This window comes from Gouania willdenowi, chromosome 13 (genome assembly GCF_900634775.1).
Source record: "Gouania willdenowi chromosome 13, fGouWil2.1, whole genome shotgun sequence".
Taxonomy (NCBI): domain Eukaryota; kingdom Metazoa; phylum Chordata; class Actinopteri; order Blenniiformes; family Gobiesocidae; genus Gouania; species Gouania willdenowi.
Window position 1 is genome coordinate 10,709,185 of NC_041056.1, and position 27,202 is coordinate 10,736,386.

The 27,202-nt window shown below is 37.7% G+C and overlaps 1 protein-coding gene across 8 annotated transcripts in view; it reads right to left on the minus strand.

Annotated features, from left to right (window-relative positions):
- Nucleotides 1-27,202, minus strand: part of synrg (synergin, gamma) — a 46,363-nt gene that overhangs the window by 9,808 nt on the left and 9,353 nt on the right. For 2 of the 8 annotated variants that reach the window (XM_028463998.1, XM_028463995.1), the window contains 16 exons: nt 25,442-25,852; nt 23,667-23,948; nt 22,733-22,810; nt 21,278-21,474; nt 19,761-20,009; nt 19,560-19,687; nt 17,402-17,529; nt 16,849-16,911; nt 13,362-14,324; nt 7,182-7,706; nt 5,656-5,819; nt 5,488-5,541; nt 4,244-4,340; nt 2,899-3,047; nt 2,086-2,196; nt 1,919-1,957 (listed from right to left, as the gene is read on the minus strand). In XM_028463998.1, coding sequence (XP_028319799.1) covers nt 1,919-1,957; nt 2,086-2,196; nt 2,899-3,047; nt 4,244-4,340; nt 5,488-5,541; nt 5,656-5,819; nt 7,182-7,706; nt 13,362-14,324; nt 16,849-16,911; nt 17,402-17,529; nt 19,560-19,687; nt 19,761-20,009; nt 21,278-21,474; nt 22,733-22,810; nt 23,667-23,948; nt 25,442-25,852 — 3,638 coding nt within the window. The remainder of the gene's footprint in view (nt 1-1,918; nt 1,958-2,085; nt 2,197-2,898; nt 3,048-4,243; nt 4,341-5,487; nt 5,542-5,655; nt 5,820-7,181; nt 7,707-13,361; nt 14,325-16,848; nt 16,912-17,401; nt 17,530-19,559; nt 19,688-19,760; nt 20,010-21,277; nt 21,475-22,732; nt 22,811-23,666; nt 23,949-25,441; nt 25,853-27,202) is intronic. The other 6 variants (XM_028463996.1, XM_028463999.1, XM_028463997.1 and 3 more) reach the window with 6 other exon arrangements.

Sequence of the window (27,202 nt, forward strand, 5' to 3'; positions counted from 1 at the left end):
CTTTCAACTCTTACCATTGGAAACTTTTTTATTCCCACTTTGACATTAAAGCTACAAAGTAACAAGTGTCTGAAGTGGAGGTGAAATGAACTCCTGTCCAATCAGAGGCGAGGAGGTTGTAATTTGGACTCAATAGTTACAGCAACAGTAACAAAGGAGGCGTGGGACTTAAACGAGGTACACACGTAAAGAGAATCCAGCTCTTTTGTTTAATAAGATTAAAATTATCCTGTAGCCTGAGAAGTGTTAAGGGTGAATTTGTCCCATTAACTGGCTCTATTATATTAAACTTGTTCAATATTTAACAAAACTCTCCATGTGTAGGGAAAGCCGACGACTTCCAACTCATGACTCCGTGATTTGTTACGTAGGACAGAATGTAGCTAATAAGGAAGTAAGCTTAGAAATGCGTAATTCTGCGTTCAAAACTTCGATCTCAGTTCAGATTCTGATTCAGTTAAGTTCTTAAATTTTGTTTTATGAAAATAAATCAATCAACTTTCAACCTAAAATGCATTGAGGAGTGAGGTAGTTTAACAAGGTCTGATGTGGTTCACTGACACATAGTGACCGGGCGTTTATGTGCTATACATGTTGGCTCAATTAAATGTTTTTTTCCCTTAAAAAACATGATTTAAAAAAAAAAATGATTTGGACATTTGTTGAATCTATACAATTACCGCGTGGTGAAATATCCCGATATATTGCCAAATCAATTTTTTCTTACACTCTTACTTGGAATACAGCAGTGGTTCCCAAACTTTTCACAGTGCCATACACCTTTAGACATTTAACCTGAAGCCCCCTACTCCTGCACACTCAAAAAACATAATAATGTAATGTCATCAATAATGTAGCCCTACAGTGAATTTTACCTATCCTGTTGAGGAATATTATATAATAATAATAATAATAATAATAATAATAATAATAATAATAATAATAATAATAATAATAATAATAACTAGAATATTTGCATTTTCTGAAGAAAATGGAAATGAGGATGCAGGTGCTGGCCCGCATCGCATTAAATTAGTTTATCATTGGCATTAGTCTAGCAATAGCATTAATCTAGTATCAACATTAACATTAGCATAGCAATAGAATTAACCTAGCATTAATATTAACTTAGTATTAGCTTTAACATAGCATTACCATTAGCCTAGCAATAGCATTAATTTAAGAAATAGCATTAGCATTAACCTAGCAAAAACATTAACATAGCAATAAAATTAGCATAGCATTAGCAATAGCCTAGCATTAACATTGACCTAGCATTAACCTAGCAATAGCATTAACCTAGCATTAACATTCACCTAGCATTAACATTAGCCAAGCATTAACATTAGCCAAGCATTAACATTAGCCAAGCATTAGCCTAGCAATAACCATAACCAAGGATTAACATTCACCTAGCATTAACTGCTCTATTTATAATGTCATTTCCAATGTCGTCATTGTTTCAAATATTCACGTATCCCCTATGACAATTCACGTACCCCTGGAGGTACCCGTACCCCACTTTGGGAACCTCGGGAATACAGTATTAGATCTCGTTGTTAGATCCCATTTGATCACAAGAGATTTCTGGATTAGAGGAAGATCGGAGGTGAGAAATATTTGTTGTGTGTGTGGTGAGCTGTGTACACGCACACGCACACCTTTTATGCCTGATTTTTTTGTCTTCATGCGAGTGGTTGGTAACCGATAAAACATCAGTTCAGATTTAGAGGATCCTTATGTGTGTACCCCGCTTTAGATTGGTATCTTTCAGGTGTTACATAATGTATTAATTAGAGGATCAGTAGGTGTGGAAGGATCCAGTCACTCCGACCCCTGCAGGGGTTATCGTTAGCAACACGATCAACACCCCCTTTAACCCCCAGCAGGACAGAAAGCAATGAGATTTGTCTCATACTCGTTTGAACAGACGTCCCAATGTGCTCTTTTCTTTTTTCTGCAAAGTGCATCAGTCAGAGAAAGCTTTGTTACTTGCAGCGAGTGTGCACAACGTTCATGTTAAACGATGAATCTGTGAATATTTACACTGTGCACATACACGCACACACAAACATGCATACACACCTTGCTGCGAGAGTCCACGTTGAGCAGACAAACGCCACAGGCCAGCTCTTTGGCATTCTTGATGCCGTGCCTCAGAATGCACGCAGAGAAATCCAGGGAGCTTTCATCAGGCTAGAGAAACAAACAAATAAACATTTGACTTTCTGCTGCAGGGTGACACACTGTGACTTAGATCAACCACTTTAATTGTTGCAGGAGCGGCTCGTCTGTTCTTGTGACGTATCTTTCTATCTTGTCTGCTTTAATATTAACCTCTTCATTCTGCCGCTCTCTAAGCTTCCCAAACATTCCTTAAGAGAAAACAAGTTTGTTCAAGCGTACAACATATGAAAACATCAATCCAGTTTATGGGGCCTAAGTGAGGGTGGGAGCAGAAGAGAAGGAGAGAATTGCCAACAAGAGCACTCAGTACTCAATTAAAAACAGATATAAATTTTTGAAATTTCACCCATGATAAGAGGGACTTTTCAATTTTTCAAATTGATCCAGAATCAGTATATTGACCCAGATCCCCTCCAAAATGTGATGGGATCTTCCATGGCGTAAGGTCTGTCTTTGCTTAAAAATTTGTCAAAATCTCTTAAGTACTTTTGACGCAATCCTGCTGACAGACAAACAAACGCACGCTGATAAAAACATGATGTCCTTGTCGGAGGTAATAACAGTTAATTGTGTTATTGGCAGAGTGTGCTTTCTTACATGACCCAAAGAGCCGTTATCTACACAAGTGTGAAATCACCTCAATTCTTTTTGCATTAAAAAGCATTTGCTTACATAAATGTGTGCATTGATCAATTGAGGCGATTGTCTTACAGCGAGCTTTGCCAGCGACATGAAGCCGATGAGGTTATTCCACACACGACTGACATCCTTCAGCAGCTCCTGCAGCTTCTCGGAGCAAACCGCCGTGGCCTTGATGCCCAGCTCTACACGCCGAGTGACACGGTACACCTCCACCACACCTTCAACGTAGGAAAATCGTTCAGCACAGTCATTTAATAGGATTTGACCACAAACTCAAGCATGCAATCTCATCATAGCTCATTGGAGTAATGTCCTTTGTGTCCTTCAGTGAGTCGAACGCCAGGATTATTTTCAAGACATTTATTAGTAGAATCCTGATTTAAGTCTCAAACTTAAGATTTAGTAATGACGAGATGTGCAGCCCGAGGTGATCTTGTACAATATACCATTGTTTACTTTATAAATGTGCTTCCTTCACACTAACATTTCTCACAATGGCTACTTGTGCTTTTCTTTAGACAGGAAAGAGTCCACGAGGCACATTCACATTGCACACACACGCCTTGGCGGAGTCTTTAATACATTTGTTATGATTGGTCAAGACAGCGCTGCCCTGTGTGCACTTTACGTGTCAACTTCACCAATGTCTCTATTATTATTTTTTTTATTAGATAGATTGTCGCTCTCCTGAGGCCGTTGTTTCTTTTCCATACATTCTCTTGTGGCATTTCTTTAATTTATGCTGCTGCAGATGTTTTCAGGCATCTCCATCAACACTGAGTCATTCACTTCTTCTCTGACATTTGGCCATAAAACAAACTGACGCTTTATATTTAAAACAAATAAAAAATGAAAGAGTTCTTAAATTTCTTTATAAATTGCTGGAGAGATGTATTAGAAGCACTTTTTTACAGGCATCCACATTTTTTCCCCAACCTTAGTTCTATATATTTTGTTGGAAAAGAAGTAACTTCAGCTCAGGCTATTTAAACATTTAATTTCTTAATTTCTGGATGGTTTTAAGGCCTGAGGTTACTTGTCACAGCAGCAGGCAAATCCAGGCTGACTCACGACTTCATTATAACAACAAAGAAGATTCCATCACTTTTTTTATTCTTGCTTTAATAATTTATTCCTGACTGCACTTCTGACATTCTTAATGTTTAAACATTTTTAAAAACGTGGTTCTCACCTCCTTTCACTTAATCTCCAACGACAGTACGTGCAGGTTGAAATTCGACTTTAGTTGTGTTTTGGGTGTTTCTGAGCATGACTTTGCTTTACTTGCACACTTAACTAAAGAAGTCTGTGTTCATGTTTAGTTTCTGTCTGCTTTATTTCTGCCTCGTCTTCAAAAGATGAGATAAACTGACTGTGTGACTCACCCACAGTGTGTGTGTGTGTGTGTGTTTACCTAGCAGGTACTCCATGCCCTGAGCAGACTGAATGACCTCTGTGCAGACAGAAGAGCTGCTGATGCTATTCAGGATGTTATTAGCTTTGTTGATGACCTGAAATAAAAAAAAAAAAAAAACATTTTTCATTCTCTGGTTTATTTGATTACAGATTACACATTTAAAATCTCATAACTCTACACTTTTTCTAGACCCTAATTTCCAAACGTATTAAGGATATAATTCATTTTTTTAAATGTTACATTTGAGTAAATAGACGTATAATGTAAATAAATCATGGACTTAATTGATTGTTTTCATTATTTTGAATATGTATGCCAATTTCAAAATCATGTCCGCCAAAGCAGCAGTGAAACTTAATCATTCCAGCAAGTTCATTTTGTCTTCTTTTTGAATGATATATTATGGTTTCATTTATTCAGAGAAAACTTTCTTTCAGGTTGTTTACTTTGATCTGACATGTTCCGATTGTCAACTGCCAGGCTTCTTCAGAGGTGTCTGCATCAAAGCGATCAGCAGATGCCTCTGAAGAAAACTGGCAGTTGACAGTCAAAACACGTCAGGAAATCAAAATAAACCTTAACATAGCAGTGAAATTTGGCAACACCCGGGCGGGCCTTAAAATGGGTTGGAGGATGGTAAGATCCATTTGTTTTTTATAGACGAGTGCAGTGCCAGTAGGAAGTATGTATTGCTATAGAAATGTGGGAGGGTAAGCAGCTTTTTCATGGATGGCCAAATGAGGTTGTGTTTGAAGGTGGGACTGAGGACATCATCACTGTAGATGTAGGACCAATGTTCTAACTGATGACATCATCACTGAGTCCATCAACGGGGCATCCAAACAAATCAGACATTGCACACCCTTGAACCAAGCAGCAGCCATGATGAAACTCTCAGGTCAGTCTGATCCTGATCCTCAGAGATATTTGAGGAACACACACACACACACACACACACACAGACAGAGGTTCCTTGCTTTTATAGAGAGATATTTACAATTTCACATTTTAGAATATTTTTTCACACACTAGTTTCCATTTTACATAGTGTTCCAGACCTGGTCATCCATAAAATCTAATTCTTACTTGCATAGGATCCCTGTTAATTAGTGTATTGAGAATTGTATGTATTGAGAAATTAAATCTGCTAATCAATTAAATGTTAAGTTCTTATATCCATTTTAGATTTTCATAATAAAGTTTGGGAAAAGTTCAGAGACAGGACACGAGTCAACACAAACCTCTAAAGCACTTTCCAGACATCTTTGCCACTCATATGCGTAGCGCTCACTCTCCTGCAATGACACAGCAAGACGTCGTCTCAGAACAAATCAACACAAACAGAGGGTAACGTTTTGGTATTCTGCAGCTTTTCTGTGCTTGGCTGCAGAGGACGTGTTGCTCCTCACCTCCACCTCCCCCGTCAGGTCCTTGTACTTGTCCCTGATGACGGGCAGAGCAGGCCTCTCACTAAGGGTGTTGGATCGGTCTCTGAAGTGTTGCTCTGGTGCAGGAGACGGCGGTGAGCGGCCAATCTCCTTCTCACCCAAACTGTGGCTGCGTTTGTGGGAACCTCAGGAAAAAACAGGGAAGAGGAAAAGAATGAATACCTTTAGTAAAAAAAAATGCACTCACATGTTTTAATTATCATCATCTCTGCTTAAAATGACTCACTAAAAGCTTGTTTCATAAATTTCTTTTCTATTGTGGCCAACTATACAGGTTAGAACAGCAACAGTAAATGCTTAATTAGAGACAACAGTGACTAACACAAATATTCAGGTTTGAATTATTCATCAGGATTAATAAGCAGACCAAAGAAGGGGGAGATTATAACAAATGCATGGTGAATCCTGTGGGGCATTTGTTTGTGTGAAGGTCATTCAATCGTGAAATCCAACCGTGCAACTTTTCCACCTTCCACAGAGAAATGCTCCGATTCCCTTTAATCAACTAAAAGCTCCTGATTTGCTATGTACGTACAGGTGATGCAAGCAGCACTGCTGAGTTAAATGTGGAGTAAAATGCAAGTAATGACTGTCCAGCCTTCAGCATTCCCGCTGCAGATCCAGCAGAGAATGGCTGTTATCTCAACACCACCATCTAATGTCTGTCAACCTCATTACAGATCTGATGGAGTGAGTTTGAGGCTGAACAAGAAGCTGAAGAGAGCCGTGACATGAGGGTTTTTGTGAACAATTAGCAAGTTAAAAATAGAAGTGTTTGCCTTTTCCCTCAAAGTGAATGTTTTTCCTGCTTCAGAATAAAAGGTATTTGAGAATGAGGAACATAAGAAGCAACGGTTCCACTTTAAAGAAAATGTCCTCAAATTAACTGAACAAGTAAAGCGGAAAAACCAAACTGACTGATATTTTACAGCCATGTTTCATCATGTTGAAAGGATTTAAAATAGAAATCAAATAACTGCTTTTTTATTTTGTTTTTAATGAAGCTGGAATATGTTTTCCTATAGTCATGTTGGATTAAATTGCCCTGAGAACTTGCATGTAGTGCATGGCTGTCAAACTCACTTTAGTTCAGGGGCCAAATACAGAGTTTTTATAGGAGATTACAGGAAATAAAACAAGTAATTTTATCGTCCATGTGCCCTAGTTTGCACTTCCATGTATAATAGCATTTCAAGTATGTAAGACACTGACAATGAATTTCCTTGATTTTATGATCAGTTTTTATTTAATTTGGGGAAGTTTTATGGAATAACTTGAGGAAAATTGTAGGATTTTGGAAAAATTGAGAGTACGTACAACAATTTGAGATTAAAAAAAATTATTCTGAATTATTTATATTTTACGCAGCGAGTCATGTTTTTGCTGGAATTTTTACTTTCTCCTGCGGGCCAAATTGGCAGCTTTAAAGGACCAGAATTGGCCCCAGGGCCTACAGGTGATGTGGTGTGATCAACAGGTGTGCTCACCTTGAACAGACAAGTCAAAAGTTGCCAGCTCGTCCTTGATCATCTCCTCGCTGGACTTGACTTTGACCTGCGTGCTGGCTTTCAGGAAATCAGACTTCCCGAACTTGGGCTTGTCCCCCTGGAAGGCGCCAAAGTCATCCGAGGCTTCGCTCTGGTTCCCTTCTGAGCCGGCATCAGCTGTGGCAGCAGGCGAGTCGGACTTTTCAGACACGGTACTTGCAAAGTCTCCAAAGTCGTCGTCCCCGTCTAGGCCTGCGTGTTGGTCACTGGGGCCAAAGTCAGCAAAGGCTTCAAACTTGTCGTCTGTAGACGAGCCGTTCTCAGTGGGGAAAGAGGTGATGATCTTTGTGGTGGAGCTGCCTGAGATGTTTTCAGTGCTGCCAAAGGTCAGCTCCTTCCTCTGCGTCTCCTCTAAGCTCTGTGGCTTCGTGATCTCACACTGGAGGCTTTCTTCGTGCCAGTCGTAGTTGGCCAGTGTGCTGAGGGCCGATGTCCTGAACGGGTCAAATTTCATGTCTTCTCCTTCTGTAATGACAACACAGACATGCCAGTGGTTCCTTGGAATAACACAGATGCTGCCGTGATAGTTGGAGGATTAGTGAGTCAGCCACTTATCTACAGTTCAAGTTACAGCTGCCTGAGAAAAGTCACGGTAAACCTGCTTATTCTTTTACACTTGAAAACCTTTTTATAACACAAAGGTATTTCTTAGCTCCTTTTCTTTTTTAAGTTAATTATTTATAACAACCTTTATGTGTACAGTGTATTAACTCTAGTCCAAAACAGAATAGGCAAGCACCATCTACAAAGTGCAATAGCGAAGAGAAATTTCAACAATAAAATAAATAATTTCCCTCTACTACAGTATATTATTTTACTTTGAAATCATGAAATGTTTAAGAGGCCATTCTTATCATATGACAACAGCTGTTCTAGGAATAAACACTTAGCAAATTTCTATGAACATTTATTTGTAAAAAAAATAAATAAATAAAACATTACTACTGTAATTAGTTAGCAATAATTTCTAAAAAAAAAAAAAAAACCCTGACTAATATCCTACACAACAGAGTCTTTATAAGACCCTCGCTAGCAACAACAGAGATATTATGTAAAAAAACATTCGATATCGTAGTTAATTTGAAATAAATTCTTCTAAATTCACTTTAGTTTGGACACACCTGCTCATTTAAGTTAAAAGAGCGGGTGTGTGTAAACTTTTTACTGTTGTGTATTTTGCATTGCAAAAAATAATTTAAAAAATGTTAACTTTATGAATATCAAAAGATCCTTTACAGTAAAGCATAATTCCCAGCCAGATGCAGCGGGCGTTATGATGGAGCAGTTATAGGAGCTACTGTATCTTCCACAAAACTGAACTTATATTATTATTGTTGTTTAACACACACAAAACATTGCTTAAGTATCAAACTACAAGACCAAGAAGTGGCAGAATGAATCAATCAGTAAATTAATTTACTAAACACCAATTTTTAAAGAAGATTTCGGGACTTTTCGATTTAATTTGAAGCTGTGAGGAGATGAAAACACCAGGAAATATCAGCACATTATCCACAATAGCAAGGCAATTTCTCGCACTGCAACCAATAATGAAACATCAACTTCTTAAGGCAATAACCACGTCTACACTCAAGAGCCTCAACAATAAGCACACCGACAAATGACTAGAGAGAGAGACAGGTCATCTCTTTATATAACTGCATCCACCATTGCAGCATGTGGACATTTGTACCTCACTAGTTTAAAAATCAGGGCCACATTGTATGGTCTCGACCGCGAGCCGTCATTTCTGACTGTCAACTAAACTAAAACACCAAAAATGGCAGAATGGACATTTTCAACACTTACCTTGGGAACACAGGTGGTCACACAGGAGATATGATACTTTCAGAAATGCTAGAATATCTTGGATACTGCCTTCAATGAGGGAAATACTTAACATCGTCTTTCTTTAAAACTTAATTCCTGTATGCAGAGGCCTCTTTCAGTTCCATAATGCAAACTGCTAGAAAGCAAAGCTGGTTCAAAAATAGCTTTAGGGGAACAAAATTAATTTGTTGACTTAACAAGATAAATATCCACAGATCTCAGTCCAATCAAGAATCTGTGAAATCACAGTCCTTACAATACGCTGCTGATGTTTCAATACTTGATAAATACATATAAGAATACCTCCAATGATCCAGTTAAAGTCTTTATCTTAAAATGTCAGCAAAAACGGAGGATCTACACTAGATAAGACACATGCTCTAAGTTATACGATAAAATAAATAAAAAGAGGTCCTTTGAAATTTTGATTTAAAAAAAAGCTACCTAACCTTATCCTGAACAAGAGAAGAAATGAGTGGTAGTTATTTCCAGTTAGAAACACTGAAGTAGAGACTAATTCCAGCAAGTTCATTTTGTCTTCTTTTTTGAAATAATGTGTTAAGGTTTCAATTATTCAGACATGTTTTCTTCAGAAAATTTGATCTCCTGACATGTTTCGACTTCTAGAATATTAATCATCATCAACAATGGGGCTGGTAGGAATGACTTAATATTAAGTTAATTACATCAAAACCATTAACTCCTAAAGTGTGGGTCACAGTTACTGCAAATGGGCTGCATGAGGTCAATTGCAATAAACAGGGCAACCATATTTAGTTATTTGAACTACAGATATTTTTGGCCAATATTTGCCACAAAATGTAATAAACACTAATTTTTCCCATGAAGTAGAAAATTGCAACTATTAGGTGCTGTGTCATGCTTCTGGAAAAAAAAAAAATCATATGAATGGGATGACAACAGAACAAAACATCTCTCACCAAGTGAGAACCAAGTAAAGCAACAGCTCATGTAGGATCTCGGCTCATTTAAATTAATGACAGTAACGCCTAAGTTCGCACTTGAACTTGGATCAAAGAAACTCCTGCTTTCTCCCACACGTGTTTTTAAGTCCGAGCAGCGGTGAAATACAGCTGCTGCATTTGTCTGTGGATGTTTCCTCTTGTAGTTTCGTGGTAACGCTGGCACTTTACAAACATAAACCCAGATGGTTAAACCCTTCCTCTGTTTTACATGACAGAACCTTCTGATTAAAAACAAAACAAACAGCAATTTGTGAAATTGACAAGGACCTACTGCTGCTGGACTCATATTGTTTGACCACATTATAGAAATGGGAAGAAGAAAATAAGACGGTACGCATTTCAGCAATACCAACAGTTATATTTATTACGACAACAAAAGTAGAGAGAAAGAGAGGGAGATCACAAAGTACTGTGAAAGAGTTCTATTGTTACAAGAGGTTTGTCAAACTAACATTTGTAAAATTAGATTTCAGTCATTTGGAGTACAATGGCATGCAGAGTCAGGGAGAGTAGGAAGAAAACAAATAGCCAGAAAAGATCACCCAAAGGGAACAGAAGCAAAAACTAGAGTGAGAACGAAGGCACATTCACAGAGCAGACCAGTAAATCTGGGGCGCCGACAAGCTTTGATTTACTTTAAGGATGTCAAGCGACAAGATCTGGATACAGAACACTTGAAAAGCCAGGTTGAAAAGAGAATTCAAAGAACATGTTGAGAAGCAACCCTTTGAGGACCTGAGAGAGTAAAATACTGTCAGAAAAGAACTGGATGATCTGCATGATCCAGGAGCAGAGGAGGCTAAAAAGTAAAAACGCCATCTGCCATTGTAAAAGAAGACAATCTGTGCTCTGCATGTAAATATATGAAGTGACCTCATAGTTCAAGCTCTCAAAGGGTTGCAAAAAAAAAAACGAATACATGACAAACCTTACATCTGACAGGGCCTCAGTTAAATCCAATCAATCACAGATTTAGGAAGAGACAGTATCCCTTTTTTCTCTCTTGCTACATAGAGTTTGACAAAGCAAGTTGATTGTAACACTTTTGGACCCTTAAATAACCCAGGTTGTCAATTTCTTCATGACAAATATTGTTTCACATTCTAAGCGACTGCTATACTCCCTTTATGTTGTGTTTTGCTAAATACTATAGGCTACATTTGATCTACAAGGCTGTAAAATTACAAGTTTAAGAAGCTTTCTTTGTCTCAATGACAGTTTTTTACTCCTATGTAATAAAAATACAATAATAAATTTGTCTATATAAACAACTTGAAACTGTTGTGCATAAAAGGCTCATTCTGTTGTTGTTCTTGTCAATTTCACAAATTGAAACAGCAGGCACACTGCAGCAAAAAGCGGAGCAGGAAGGGTAATACTGACATGATATTTGTTCTGACTGAGCCAGATCACGGAGCCGCCACGCGAGACCATTGGTTAGCTTCATGCTACGTTAACACAGATGCGGAATAAATACAAACAAATAAATTAATAAATAACATTCCTCTTTGTGGAAATGAAAGGGAGCATGAGGAAAAGAAATACTGTCTCTTTAGGAATACAAACATTTCCACAAATACAGAGAGAAGCATTAGTAGGAGTTGAAAACTGTTAGCTAGTAAAAGCTAAGACACAACGTCTGCTCCGATAGCTCTTTAAGAACAAGAGCAGCGGGTGAACGAGAAGGAAATGGTCCAGGAGCAAAGATGATTCTTAGAACGGTATCGGCGTACAGTTTAAAGTAGTTCCAATGACTCTCAGCTCAGTAAGACAAACAAAATAAAACCTGAACGCCTCCCAGAAACTGAAAAAAGGCCATGGCGAATGTTTAGTTGCCCTTTCTTATAAACAAGAAGATTATCTTAGTTTTATAGTGGTTGAATGAAATAAAAGGATGGCTCAGTACAAGAATAAGACAGGACATCTGAAAATGTAGTGAAACATTTTCTCACTGATATGATGACTTAACAAAAATCAGACACTGCCAATAATGGGTTATCGATCATTGCAGAGAAAAATGATCTGAAATTTTAGCTTGAAAATAAGAGCTGTGACGTGGAAGGTGAGATGTTGAATGAAGAAATGATGAGCAGTAGAAAAGAAGAAGTGTGGGACTACGACTGATTGGTCCAAACCTAATAACTTTAAGGTTCAAAGTATCACTATAATCATGGTAGGACCCAACATTAACAGTAAACAGGTAACTGTTAAACTAAAAAAACACTTCTGGTCTGGAAAATCTGTGTCGACATTCTGATTTTAGCCTGATTTATGTTTCCTTCTCCATCCAAAGTGAAAATCTTATTTTCCTCCACACAAAGTCCTTTATGTTTAAAACATCAACAGCAAATTGTAATTGCTGTTCACCAAAGCTGAGCTAAAACTGCAAAGAAATGATTTACTGCTAAAAAAAAAAAAAAGTCAAATTATGTTCTTAAACAGTTAGGTATGCAGTTTGTTAACATCTATCATCTTTAACGTATCAAAATAATACCTTCTCAAGATTTTCCTTATGCATTATAAAGAAACTACAGGGCCGGTTTAAACTCATGGCTAAATGACTATAACAAGACTACATATCCTTGTCCAAACCTGCAATTCAAAAGAAGCCCAGACCATCACATTCCCACCACTCCATTCTAGACTGTATTCTACCAAAGCTTCAATTTTAGACACGACAACAACTTAGGAGCAAACACGAAAGATGCACTGACATAAAAAGAGTATGTATCATGGACAAACGCAAACTAAAAGCTTATCTAAGTCACACAGATAGCAGTGGGAGACCTAGTCAACAACACGCTAGCAACAATAAATAAATAAATAAATAATGAGGGCCAGGAGCATTCTGTCATTACACTTACAATAAATGGAACAAAAAAAAACACAAAATGTTGAAATGAATGATGAAGAGAAATGATGAGTCTAATCCAGGAGTGTCCAAACCTGGTTCTTGAGGGCCACTAATCCAGCAGCTATTAGATTTCTCCCTGCTCCAACACAACCGACACTGATGGAGAGTCATCAAGCAGCTCTGTGAAAAGTCTGCTGACAAGCCTCCCAGCTGTGTTGGAGCAGGGACACATCTGGAACCTGGTGAGGATCAGATTTGGACACCTCCGGTCTAATCTGATACATTGCTCATATAGTGTTATGCCTACCTTCAATATTTGGACATTTGAACAATACTTTTTAATTGACCCCGTCTGCTTATCACCATCGACGACTGAGAAGAGGAGGCTGCCTCGCCTTGAAACCAACACTGTGTGCGTGACTCACCACAGCAAACGCACAAGTTCCTCACCTGTAGCAGGGGGCTGATGAGCTGAGAGACCTTGCAAATCCAGAGAGCTGTCTGACATCACATGTTTAAGGTCTCCTCCCACGTCGGTTAGCTTCATGTCCAGCTGCACTGACAGTGCATCCTCAGAGTCCTCCTTCCCCAGGCTGCTCCCACCGATAGACGGGAGGTCCAGAGACTTGACGGAGGCGGAGTCCTCTTTGCCCTGCTTGAAAGCAGCCACCTTGTCCACCAAAGTCTTTTCAGAGGCCCCAAGTGCTGTGCAGAATTTCGATGACTGGAAGTCAGCAAAGTCGTCCGTGTCACTTTTAAGGGATGAGAATGAACCGCCGCTGCTCTCCTTGGTGTCGTCGTAGGCGATGCCTCCTTCCAGGGACAGCTGTTTGAAGACATTGTACTTGTCCGTGCTCTGCGGAGGTCGCAGTTGTGAGGAAATGTCCCTTTGTGCCGCCGTGCTGCCATCGCCTTTAGGCTCTGCATGAGAACTACCAAAGGCCATAAAATCTGCAAAGTCATCCTGCGGCGTCGATGTGGGTCCACCTGCTGCTGCTGAGGCTTGGTTTGCATCAGAGGCAGATCCAAAAAGGGCAAAGTCACCAAAATCATCATTACCCCCTCCTGGAGCTTTAGCTCCACCTGAGAGGAGCCCAAGAGAGGGAGGTACTGATACAGTTGGGAACATGCTGGGTTTAGTCTCTGTGGTGACTGAACCCGAGGGAGCCATAGAAGAGAAAATGTCCAGGTCAGCCATGTTGAGAGGATTTTTGGGCTGAGAAAGAGACACTACTGTGTGTTGCTGCTGTGGAAGTTGCTGAAGGGACTGAGAGTTTGGGAAAGCAGACGAGAAGGCAGGCTGAAAAATCTTGTTTTGATCTGAAGGCTCTACAGGAGAGACGTGGTCGGCGGTTTTAAAGTCTGTGAAACCATCATCAGTGTTGCTAGATTTAAAATCTGCGAATCCCTCGCCTGCAAAGAAGAAAGACATCGAAGATCAATCAAAGACATGACTCAAAGGCCTGATGAGATTTAGACCCTGTTATCAAGTTCTGGCACAACTTCCTCTTGTGAATGAACTGCTCCTCCAATCATATGCAAGCAGTTGTGGTTAAAAAACAAATATCACAGCACACAAAATGTTGATTAACTAATCACAAACTTATTAACACAACCATGCAGTGAAAACTTTAGAGCAGACTCTGTATGTAATGTATGGCATAATCATATACCTGAATATTTAGCATACAGGTAGTTTTATTTCAATCAATTATTAGTTTACATTATTTTTTGTATTTCTATGTTGTGTGTATTTCAGTTAATGTTATGTATTATGTATGCTTTGGTTATTGTGCATTATTTTGGTTATATTTCCTTTTCTGTATGAATGTTGTTTGCTATCTAATCTGTTTGTTGTACTTTGGAACTGCCCTGCATATATAGTCTATGATGTGGACCTCAAGGAAGAATAGCTACTGCTTTTGAAGTATAGCTAATGGGGATCTAAATAAATCAAACAAACAATAAAACAAACTATAGAAAATAATCCTCTAGTGAGTTACAAATGTTTTTATTGTGAGGCTTATAACAGTTTAAAGAATCAGTGGGAACCGCCATTTGGATTGGCAAGGATTATGGATTAATGACATGGGTTGGAAAAACTATTTAACAAATTTAAACAATCATATTATATTGCAAACAGCAAGCCCCGTTTGGGATGGACCTCTGTCTTGTTCAGGGTGTAACCCCTCCTTGTGCCTGATGTCAGCTGGCATTGTAAACACTGTACAGCAGGTCTAACCCAGTACAGTCCTTGAGGGCTGCAATCCAGCATGTTTCAGGTGCCTTAATTTTATCTAATCTATTCTTCCTTATAAAATGTCCTTCCTGCCTCTAATCAGGTATCTAGGAATAAGATCATGAAAAACATGCAGGACAGTGGTCTTCAAGGATTGAATCTTAAAAACATGAAAGTTTGCCAACAACAATTAGCAAGCCAGTGTAAAAACTGTTTAGCATACTTCAGGGCCATCTGTTAGGTTCCTTTTTTTTTTTTTTGAGTGCAACATAGTGCTGATACAAACCAAAAGTCAGAATGCATCCTTGAGTTGCAGCAACAGTAAAGCTCCTGGGGTTTAATATATGCATGAGTTGAAATACAAAATCTGTTCACACGGCTGGTGCAGAGGGGAACAGAAATAACTAATGGGCTCGTTAAGGAGACGGAGCCTGACAATGCCAAAGAAAGGTCACTGCAAAGCATGACTTACTGGAGGTGTTAGAGTTGTCCCCATCGGAAACTGTTCTAATGAAACAGGGATGGGAAACACTGGTATCAAAACAAGGCACTGTGTAAACACTGACCAAATGCGTTGTGCGCATTTGACGAGCTTAAGATTGCAATCTTTAATTAGAACGAAGCCAACACTTCTCTCCTCACTAATGTCAGACAAAAAGTAACACTTTGTTGCACAGACTGTGATTTTGAGAGCAGCAACATCGACTTTAAATTTAGTATTTGGGTTTACAGGCTAAGGAAAGAAATCATTAAACACGGGATGTGATGTTAAACTGTCCTTTGTGCCTAAAGATGTTCGTCACGAGATTTACCAATTGACTACAGGTATTACACCATAAATGTATATACAGTTATATACACAAAGAAATGGTAAAAAATTAGGGTACAAATTACAATAATACAGTGTCTTTCTGGTTCGGCCCACTTGTGTATGAAGTGGCCCCTAAACTAAAATTAGTTTGACACCCCTGTTCTAAACCCTTCCATGTAACGTCTAGGTGTATTTGTGGAGCAAAGCGTTATTTTAGGATTTTGGGAGCAATCCAAGATTTTTTTTTAATAAAAGCATGTATATTTGAGGAATTGAGGATTGAGGAATTAGTAAGCCATTAGTAGACCTCAGTAAGCAGATACTAAACTAGTGCCGGCAGTTATCATGTCATCATCATCATCATGTGTTTTTCAATAATAAAAAAAAAACAGATTTTTTTTTTTTTTTTTAATTGCGTGCTCACATAAAGGTTCCGCACTTTACGTAAGCGCATCAAACTAATACGTGAGTGCGTAAAGTAGTTCTAAGGGAGCGCGTAAAATGTTTTATGTGCGCACTTCATGTTAGAGGATCTAGTAAAGCTTTATTTCAGCCTTAGGGTTAGGGTTAGCAACTAACTTTACGTGCTCGCCTACGCAATACTAGTATTACTTGAGCACGCAATAAAAATAAAAAAATATCCGTGTCCCTTTAGGGGCTCCGTATGTGACCAACACAAGGATCATTTTTTTAAAAATTCTGTTGCACCTTAATACATTTTCTGAAGAAACAAATTAATCATTTCTTGCCTTGTATCATTTATAAGCTCAGCCCATTTTCCACTAAATCTAAAAAATCAGTTCATGATGTGACTTGTAAAAAGATTAGTCAACTACTCTGACTCATTAACGATTCAAAAGCTCCTTAGGCAAGTGTCAGAATCTTACCGACTGGTTTCTTGTCAGCAGGTTGTTCAAGTTGTCTGAAAACACTGTATTTGTCTCCAATATCTGGAAGGAAAAAAACATGTAAAACCGTTAATAGAAATCAGAACAAATATTAGGATCTCGTAAATAAAGTCTGTCTTAAGCAATTCTGCAAAAAAATGACCATGACTAAAGAGTTGAAAAAATGTGACCTCTGCTGTCTTAATAACAGGGAAAAATATTGGCCGATAAATATTGTAGATATGACGAAAGTTTGCATTAAGATATATATATATATATATATATATATATATATATATAAGATATAGCTCTTCCTTTCAAACTTTTGTTTTTGCCCTTGCTGTGTTGTTGGTTGAGAACCGAGTCTCAGACAATAGAAAAATAACAAAAAAAATATTCAACTGTGAAAATTAAACTGTGCTTTAAGCTTTCAATCCATTTCAGTTATCAGAGAGATAATAAAGGCCAGTGGCTACAGGTGTGAAGATAGCACTTCCCCTGTGTGTCTGCCAGTAGACAATGTTCTTAATGCTGTATCATCCACTGATAATACCTGAGGAAGGGGGTGTAGGCTCTGCGGGCTGATCCACTGACAGCTGCTTGAACACGGCGTACTTGTCAGAGGTTGTGGTGGAGGTGGAGGAGGAACCAGACACTGGAGTCAGCATAGTGAGGCCACTGCTGGGGCACAAACACTGTGGTCATGAATAGTTAAGATGCATTTAAATTACAGCCCTTTTAATCTACTTAAGCTGCCTGAGCTGATTAAATGCTAGGCTTAAAAAGTTTTGATTTTTTTTTTTCACTTATTAAAGATATTAGTGTTTATTTAGTTATGGAAAAACATGGCAAAGTGTAAAACAGCTGGAACAATACAGATTGAATATTGGAAATCTGCTAAAAATATAAAAGTATATAGCATTTTTGATTTCTGCTTGGGACTACAATCTTTGATACCTAGTTTGATATTTTCTAATAAATTGTATTATTTAATTAATTCTATGTTTACATTTTGATCATCATTGTGTGCATCTTATTTCTCCTGGCTATAATTCTTTCCTTGCTAAGATTCCTTCACTGGGAAGCTACAGTAACACAAGTAATTTCCCCCAGGGTTTAGTGAAGTATTTGAATAATGGTTAAATATAAGGAAAGAAGTTGATTCACAAATCCAATATTTGGACTCTTTTTTAATTTTTAAACATCCTGGCATCAAAAAGTGTTGAGTTTTTTTTGGTAAATAAGACTAAAACCAATAAATAATTATAACTGTCTAACTCAGTAGTGTAGAAGCTTTTCCTTCTCTTTCCAGTTTGCTGAGCTGAGTGGTTACTGCATATTTATCACTGAAAAGTCATAATAAATAGTGTTTTTTTGTTTTGTTTTATGTTTTGTCTAAAGCCTGAAGAACATTCATCAAAAGCCTGTATAATACAAAGCCTAGCCGGAAGCTGACAGATATACATATATTAGTTTCCTCAAAGTCCTTTTAGAGCAATAAAGCAAATCAGACTGACAAACCAAAATAGAAAAGTCTCGGCTTTTCATTTAATTAGACGACAATCTGACAGTGAGGACTTTTTGTTAAACAAGTCAGGAGAGTAAAAATTTAGAGAAGAGGATGAATGATGAAACGCCTGATACTCTCCCTCTGCACTCTGTCTTTGTCTTTCAGCTTACTCACACTTTAAGCAAATCGTCCCATAAAATCCTGGAATGAAATATAAAGGAATTAATCTGTCTACCATCCAGTGAAATTCATTCATTAGGAAACTCATTTCTATTCTGAGGAAGAACAGACACTGAGACAGACATACTACATAATAATACTGCTAACCAAAGTGATAATAAAAACAAAATTATAGTAGGTATAAACCTGTTCTTGGGTAAATTGTGTGTTATTGACAGATAACAAACTTGAGAGTTCCTAAACCTTAACTTTTGGAATTAACTTTCTAGCTAAAAAGCTAAAGCTAGGGATTTTATATACTGGTACTTTGGGCTGGTATTCATATTGGAGTTTGCCAAGCATTACATGCTTCAATCATATGGCATTTTTGGCAACAATTAGAGGTGGAACTTGATCTAAATAATTAAAGACTTTGTCATTAATTAATCTTGATTAATCTCAAAACATTTGACATGAGAAGCAAACGTTTTTACAATTTTAATAGATTTAGGTATATGACTGAATCAATGAAAATAATAAGTGAGCTTAAACAACAAAACTGTTTATTATTATTATTATCACTGAGTGCTAGCATAATGTGCATTGTATAAAGAACATTATGATTGCATTGTTCACAAAGCACAAGCTTAAATGTAAGTAAGCTATATTCATGGTTCTACAGATTTTTGTGACCTTTCAAAAACAAAAGTGTGTTTTGTGTATTAAAATACCAAACAGCCCTTAGTACGGAAGATTCCAGAGAAGAGGAAACTGAACCATGCAAAATAATTACAATATCTGTGACATGAAATGAATAGACCAACTGATAAAGTTGACAAATTTTGTTTGAAATTGACTTTCTGCGAAGCACTTCATAAGTTGGTAACTTGGGACTATGAGAACCTCGACTGCTACTTGGAGTGAAAAAAATAATAGCGATTAACAACGTTATTTTTCTGTAAATAATTAATCGCAATTAACGCGTTAAAGTCCCAGCACTAGTAATAACAATAACTGACTTTGAGCTGGGCTGCATCTGTACCTGTTTTGGTGCTGAGGTGTGATGCCTCCTCCTGACTCTCTCTGAAAGTCAGAAAAGGCTTGGTCTCCAGCTCCAGGTTTTGGTGCCTCCTGGAATTCTTGGAAGTCATCGTCATCGGTTTTGGTCGCCTGTAGTAAAACATAACAGTGTTAGCATGATTTGTTATATATCAATAACTGCTAAAAAGCAATGCTTTGCTACCTGTGCAGGAGGGAAACTCGGCAGGAAGTTTGAATTTGCAGGGGGCTGAGCTGTGGGCGCTGCAGGGGTCATAGCTATGACTGGTGGGGCTGCAGGGGGCATCGTCATGGTGACCGTGGGCTGTGTCATCATGGGCTGTTGGTGTTGGGGAATGATGGGGGCCATGGCCAAAGCCAGAGCTGGCAGGTTGGGCACAGGTGGAGATGGGAACTGACTGAGGATCTCAACATTCATTGCTGGAAGGCCACTCTGAGAAAAACAACAATAAACAGAAAACAAAATTTAACTACAATGAATTGCAAATCTGTAATTCAACTTTTAACGATTGAAGTCATAAGTCCAACAAAAGTTTTTTAAATTGCAAAAATAGCCAATGATACAATGCTATTGTACATAAATAAAAGTGTCATTCCAAACTTTAGAAATCTAAAGCGGAGACTTTAAAATTGTGTTTAGTAATAACACTGCATTGCTCCAGGCTGCATATTTAGTCAATTTAAAAAAAGTAAAATTCACTTATGTGCCTCAGCCAGCAGACTTCTGTCGGTTCATATTTATGTCAGCTCATTAACAAGGAAAGAAAAAGGAAAAGCTTTTGTGTTTCAGTATGTGAAATAGGATTCTGGAACAGTTTGCCAATGGAAATTTAAGAGTGTACAAATATCAAGCAATTTAAAAGAAAATATGAAGAAAATATTTTAATATGACAATTTTGAGAGTGTATAATGTGTGTATAATTATAATCAAAATCATATAAAAATGAGACAAAATTGATTAATTAACAGCAGCAATAGTTAGAAAACAAGATGCTGAAAATGTGATCATCTGTTTACTGTAATGTAGGAAAAGTGGTAGGACTCATAGGTTTATACTTCAACACACTCCCTTTCAAACAAAACGTTTGTGTATGCAGTAATGAACAGTTTTTTTCTCTCTTTCTCTTGAGCATCAAATCTTCCGTTTATTTTAATATTGTTTCTTGTATTATTGCAATTTGTTCAAAATAAAACAGTTCATAGATTGAGTGTTTGATTTTGGATTTTACTAAGATTAAAAAATCTTTAATTGGAGCTAAACAGTAAACATCAACATAACTTTACAAATGGAATTCATTCTGTATTCGTGTGCTAAATAAAAAGACAACTACTCAGACATAAAACATTCAATTCTCATTGACGAGATGTCAAATAGCCCTTCCCTCACAGGAGAATCTACCCTGTTTCAATTGTGCTCTGGGTTGTTTTGAGGCAGTTGAAAATTTACATCAACCAAAAGTGTCTTATTATTCCTGACAGATAAGGCGGCGTGCATTGTTTGATGAGCTGCAGGCAGAATTGTACTCTCCCTGGGGTGCTAGTGAAAGAACAATAAGAAACCTGCTGTCACATGTGACTTTTAAAAAGTTATCCTAAAAAACAAGGTTGTGGCCTCACTTACAGCTTCTGCTCTCTATTCTGTTTGTCAGCCGGGTCCATTTGGTGTCATTTTAAAGGTAATGAGAAGACTCCAGTGTTTACCTGAGCCACACTTATCAGAGCGAGTACAGTGTAGAGCTCCTCTTTGGTCAGCATCCCTGGTGTTGTGCGGTTGGCTGTTGCCCAGATTTGCCCCAGTGCCTCCTTGGGAAGACCCGATGACATTAGGATAGGGTACAGCTTGGCTGTGTCTATCCCTGATGGAGTCATGGTGAATTCAAGAACCTTCTTGAACATTTCTAATGAAAATAACAGAATAGAGAAGGAAAGTGAGGACTTCTTACACTAATTCTAACACTGTGTTATTCATCAATCTTGGAATCACTTTATATCATTTTAAACAAACATGATTACATTCTGACTGATATAATGCAGTTACTATTAATATTCTTGGTGTAACAAACCAGTTCATTAACTTTGAGATGTTTTTTTTCTTTGACAGGAACAGGTGCTCTTGAGTTATGAGCATGAAAACTGCTGTAATAATAAAAATGTACTATAGATTTTGCATATATCTGGTAATTAGTTTTGTACGTACTTGTGTCCTTTTATTATATTTAACACTGTGAGTCAGAGGGAGTCTAAGACAACAGTTCTTGAGCACATTTTGAAAGAGAAGTCATATTTGCTAATTATTGAACAGAGAATCATCTAATCTTGGAAAAAAACTTAATACAACTTACTACTTACTTACTCAACTTAATACATCTTAACGCGTAAAAAATAATCGATTCTGCAAAATATTGTGATATTTCACCACGCAATTATCGTATCAATCCAAAAAATGTCCAAATTGATTTTTCTAAATCATGTTTTTTAATGAAAAAACATTTAATTGCGCTAACATATGCATAGCACGTAAACGCTCAGTCACTAGGTGTCAGTGAACCACATCAGATCTTGTTACCTTGTTACTACCTCACTCCTCAATGCATTTTAGCTTGATTTCACTTTATTTTTATAAAAAATACTGGGCACTTTTATAGATTTGTGCTTATTGCTTACTTTTAAAAAAAAATAATTTAAGAATCTAACAGAATCAGAATTTGTAGCAAAAGTTTAACTTTTTTGAAAAATGTAATTTGACAGTTTGATAAACATACCACTTAATTTGATATTGGTACTTGAATTAGTTAATTTTTTTCAAACTTGTGAGAACAAGTAAATGCTAACAAAGTATCAGTAAATTGTATTTCATATCATTTTGTACTTATTACTTATATATTTTTAATTTGTAATTGTTGATATAGTGATATATATGGCATTGTTTATTATCGGGATATATTGTATAGTATTGTCAGATTCATGGCAATGCACACCCCTAAAATTATATAATCTACAATAAGCACCAATAAAAATACAATCAATTACTTTCAGTGCATTTTCATTCCACATAAATCTAGTCAAAGATCAGGACGATAATGTGACACAAACGTAAACAATGTTTGTGGCATATACATTAAAGCAGGAGTAAAGGGTTAATGAATGAAGAACTACCTGGGACCAAGCTGTCATTGTAAATCCAGGCGGGCAGCATGGGCTGGATGTGCTCTTGTTGTGGGTAAACGGCAACTCCTGCACACGCACACACGCACATAAAGTGTAACAATTTACATCAAAACTCTCTGTAGATGCAATGGTTCCCCCGTTCTAAACTACAAAGATGCTGATTGCTCCCCCACCAGCTCAATCTGAGATACTCTTACCTTAGATTCGAGGAAACAGTTGTTTGAGAAATTATTCTTTACAGCTAACACACCAACCATTTACTGTTTTCAGTAATGAGACTGACAACAGTTCAGGAAAACAAAATGTCTAGTTTCACTTTTTAATCTCTAACATCTCTTTAAAAACAAAACTTTCTTTAGTTCTGAGCAATGATGTACAAATTATTGCAAATCTACCTCGACTCAATGATCGACTGCTATGTTTTCCTCCACGACATAAAAAAACAGACAGACAAACAAATGAAGGAGCAGAGGAGTTGCAGAGCAGCATGCACCAATTAACCTTGGATCACATTGGACCCCAGTGGCACCTACCAACCCATGGTCCTCCTTGTTATACCAAAGAAGTCAGCATACATGCAACATTTGTTTTACCACAAGAAAAGTCCCCGTTACCAATGTAAGGTTGACACAAATGAGAGCAGTTTTCTGAAAAGCACCACAGCTCCATAACAACCTCAGAAATTCAGAAAAAATCTGCTTGATTTTCATTAAACATCACTGCAAAGTGACGTCTGATCTTGGATCTGCTCTAAACCAATTACAGAAGTTGAAAAAAAACTGCTGCAAAAAAAGAAGAATGTTGATGTCAGAATTAGAAAGGATGAAGTAGCGGTGCTGTCTGGATTGTGTGTTAATATGGAGGCAAAAGCAAAAGTTGAGAAGAAGCAGCATAAAGTCTAATGAACAGACATGTCTCTCACCACTGTCACTACTGATTTGAGGAGAAGAGCCTGTGGATGGTGGTGGGTGGCTGGGTGAGGTCGTCGCCAGAGCCTCAGGTGTATTTTCATTGGTGAAGATAGAACTTAAGTCCTCAGTGGCAGCAGCCCAGTTCCTTGATTTAGTGCTCGACTGAAACTGGGCTGAAACCTTTGCTTTGGGAGCCATTTTAACCAAACTCTGCTTGGATCTAAAGCTAAGTGGTGTCACCTTATCAGCACTGAGATCACAAGAGGAAAACAGCTTCTCTTCCAAGGATGGGCCTAGAGAGGTAGATGAGGAACACGTTTCTTCAGCACATGTTAGCTATAGTCAGATTCTAGAGATATTTTTCTTTAACTCTCAACAGAATAAACTGTGATGACTGTGATTAATTGGACAATATGTAAAAAAAAAAAAAAAACTCAGCTGCAAACTAATATACAGTTAGAGCTTCAGAGCTGTAATTTACACTGACTGAGTCGATGTGAGGGTGTGAAAATGTTCCTCAACGGGTAACCATAAAACACCATACAACAGTCCTAGAGAAAACAAATATAAGCTGACAACCAGAAAGACAAACTACACTGAGAAGCTCAACTTGTCTCTGCACACAGCCTGATTAGGTAGCTTAAAAAGATTCAATGCTAAACTAAAATCCTTCAACACAAACCAAAGCAAATCATGCTGACATGAAGCATTTCCTTATATTGCATCTAATTCATTAGAACAATGCCAAACTCTAGACTTCTAAAACACTTTCTGTGATGTTTTTTGACAATCTGATGACAGACTGTTCTCATTTGCATCGACTGTGGTAACAAATGCCTTCCTGCCATTTTACATGAAAAGTATTCTAATTTCAATATGCAACAAAAACACACAACACCTCCACATATTTATACTCTTGTGGCCATCTAAACAAGACATTTAAACTGCTGAAAAGAACCTTCCACTCTTTTTACAAATGTGGCCTAAAACCTTTGAACATTTACTTATTATAATACCCATGCCTAACAAAACCCATTATTTTGCACCATATTTGTTTTATTAACTCTTCTTCTCTGCTTCATTGTCGACTACAAAATCGCAGAGTTGGAACTGTTGCTACCAGCGGTCAGTCAGTCACAGATTTTTTTTTCGGGTCACCACTTTTATTCTCTTTTGGTAAATAAAAGAGGGTTACATTTGCATCTTTAACCTTTTCTGATTATTTAGAGCAACCAAAAGCAGCACAAGTTGTCATTTTCACCCAAAAAGCTGCTAAATTACCCTGAATTCTTCACTCCAATAGAAAACAATGGAATGCTTACAGGCAAATGGGTACATGTCCCGTCACCAATCATGTGATTTCAAGATGGCAGAAAACGGGTTTTAAAATGGTAAAGTAGTCCATTTTCAAAAGTTCATAAAACGATTATGGTGCAAAATAATGCGTTTTGCTGGGCATAGATCTTCTAATAAGTACATTTGTAAAAACAGTGTGATTGCTACACACAGACAGATGTTTTTGAATAAATACTCCTTTTTCTAAAGATGACACAAGTTGGATTATTACTTATCAAGTATTCCTGTTTGTAGCATCATTTCCTTTTAACCTTTGAGGTTGTGAGACCATCTGTGAGGCTGGCGACATGCTGCCATAGGTTAACGAAGGCCAACAACCCAATATCCCCAAAAAAACACTGAAAACTATGAACCAAAAATACAGCTCTTCAAAGAGATAATGATTAAGTAGAAATCATGGGGATGGGAGGGAAAGCATTCCATTTCATACCTTGAAATGTCGATTGGGAGCTGGTGGCAGCTGAGTGCTCAGTGGCAGGGTGAATGGACACAGATGTGGGGTGGGACTGAGGGAGGGGCTCCGAGGGAGAGGGTGATGAGTGGGCGTGGGTTTGAGAGGTGAGGGGAAAGTTGGTGGAAGACAAAGAGTTTGCGGGTCCTTGAACAAAGTCACAAAAGTCATCCTCGTCTGAAGGTAAACCCGCTGGGGGGGCAGAGGACAAAGGCTGGGCCTGGGCCTCAGAGGAGAGCCCAAAGGTGGGGAAAGAAGAGGAGGTGGAAAGCACAGGGAAGGAGGCGGTTCCGTCTACGGGGCCCTGAAAGTCACTAAACTCATCGTTATCCTCGGACAAAGCTGTGGGAAGGGAGTGAGGGGTGACAGACGGATGTGATGGCGATGAGTCTGCAAAAATCAAAAAATTATGATGATGGCACAACTGGACATGTTCAGCAAAAGAAAGCGAAACAAAGGCTACATGGTACAGTACAGGACCGGGATAGACCTGTTAACTGAGGACAGAAACTGTGGAGCTGCAAATTCCTGTAAAAGTATTTTTTATTGTTGCACACCAGTGAACTGTGAGGCTTCTGTAGAGGCCAAGAATGAAACTTGACTATCATTTACATGCACCAATGTAGCTGAAACAAATGATTTATTGTTTCCAAAAACTGTAAGAAACCTAACTTTGTATATATATGTAAATACACACAAAAAAATACTTGTTGCAATGTAAGCTCTTTCAGTTCTGCAGTCACTAAATAGGTTTTGAGGCAAGCTCGAGTTTCCCTATAAAGCAGTGGTTTCCAACCTTTTGGATGGATCGTGACCCTATTTTGACATCAAGAATTTCTGGTGACCCTAAAGACATTTTTTTTTCTAGAATTTGTTTTTGATCAAGTTTGCTATCCTGCATTAGAAATACAGAGTAGCCAGTATTAATAACAAGTTGTGCCAGCTCAGATATTCTATACTGCCATCTTATTATCATTATTATTGTTATTATTATTGTATTCAGCAAATGAAAATTGCCAAATACATTGTTCTCGTAGGAGTTATTATTTTACTTCTGCAACTTGTTTTGCCCTGAAACTGCACTAATGACACATACTGTATGTCATCTCATAGGGGCAATGTCAAGGATATGCAGTCAACCTTTTTTGGAGCCAAAATGTCAAGGTCAAGTGTCAAAAAACTAAATTTTCCATATCACTATGAATATTTATTGTACAAGTTTGATGCTTACATTTATGAAAAGCTCATCACAAATGGAGTATTTTATTTAACTGGACTGAAGCTGTACGACCTACCTGTACAAATTTCATAACGTCTCAAAAAAAAACTTTTTTCCTATAACTTGGCCACAAATTGAGATACAGTGCTCAGACTGGTACCATTGAACATTTCTTTTCAATTTGTGACCTTGACCTTTGCTCAAGGTCATATTTAAGGTCAAGGTTAGTCTTCGTTTTCTTCTGCATTATTACTTTCAATTTAATTTGTAAAAAGAGCTTGTCAAAAAATCCCGATACAGGATGTAATTTTTGCCAATTTTCAATTGCCAAAAACGTATTCACCTTGCAAATACAGGTGTTGCCTAGTTATTATTAACTCAGCCTATATTTATATATAAAAGTATAGAATACAGTTGTTTAAAATTGTGTGTTTTAATTTGTAAAAAAATATTAATTCAAAAAATTCAAACATACATGGGGTCCTGACCCCAAGGTTGAAAAACACTGCTATAAAGGGTTG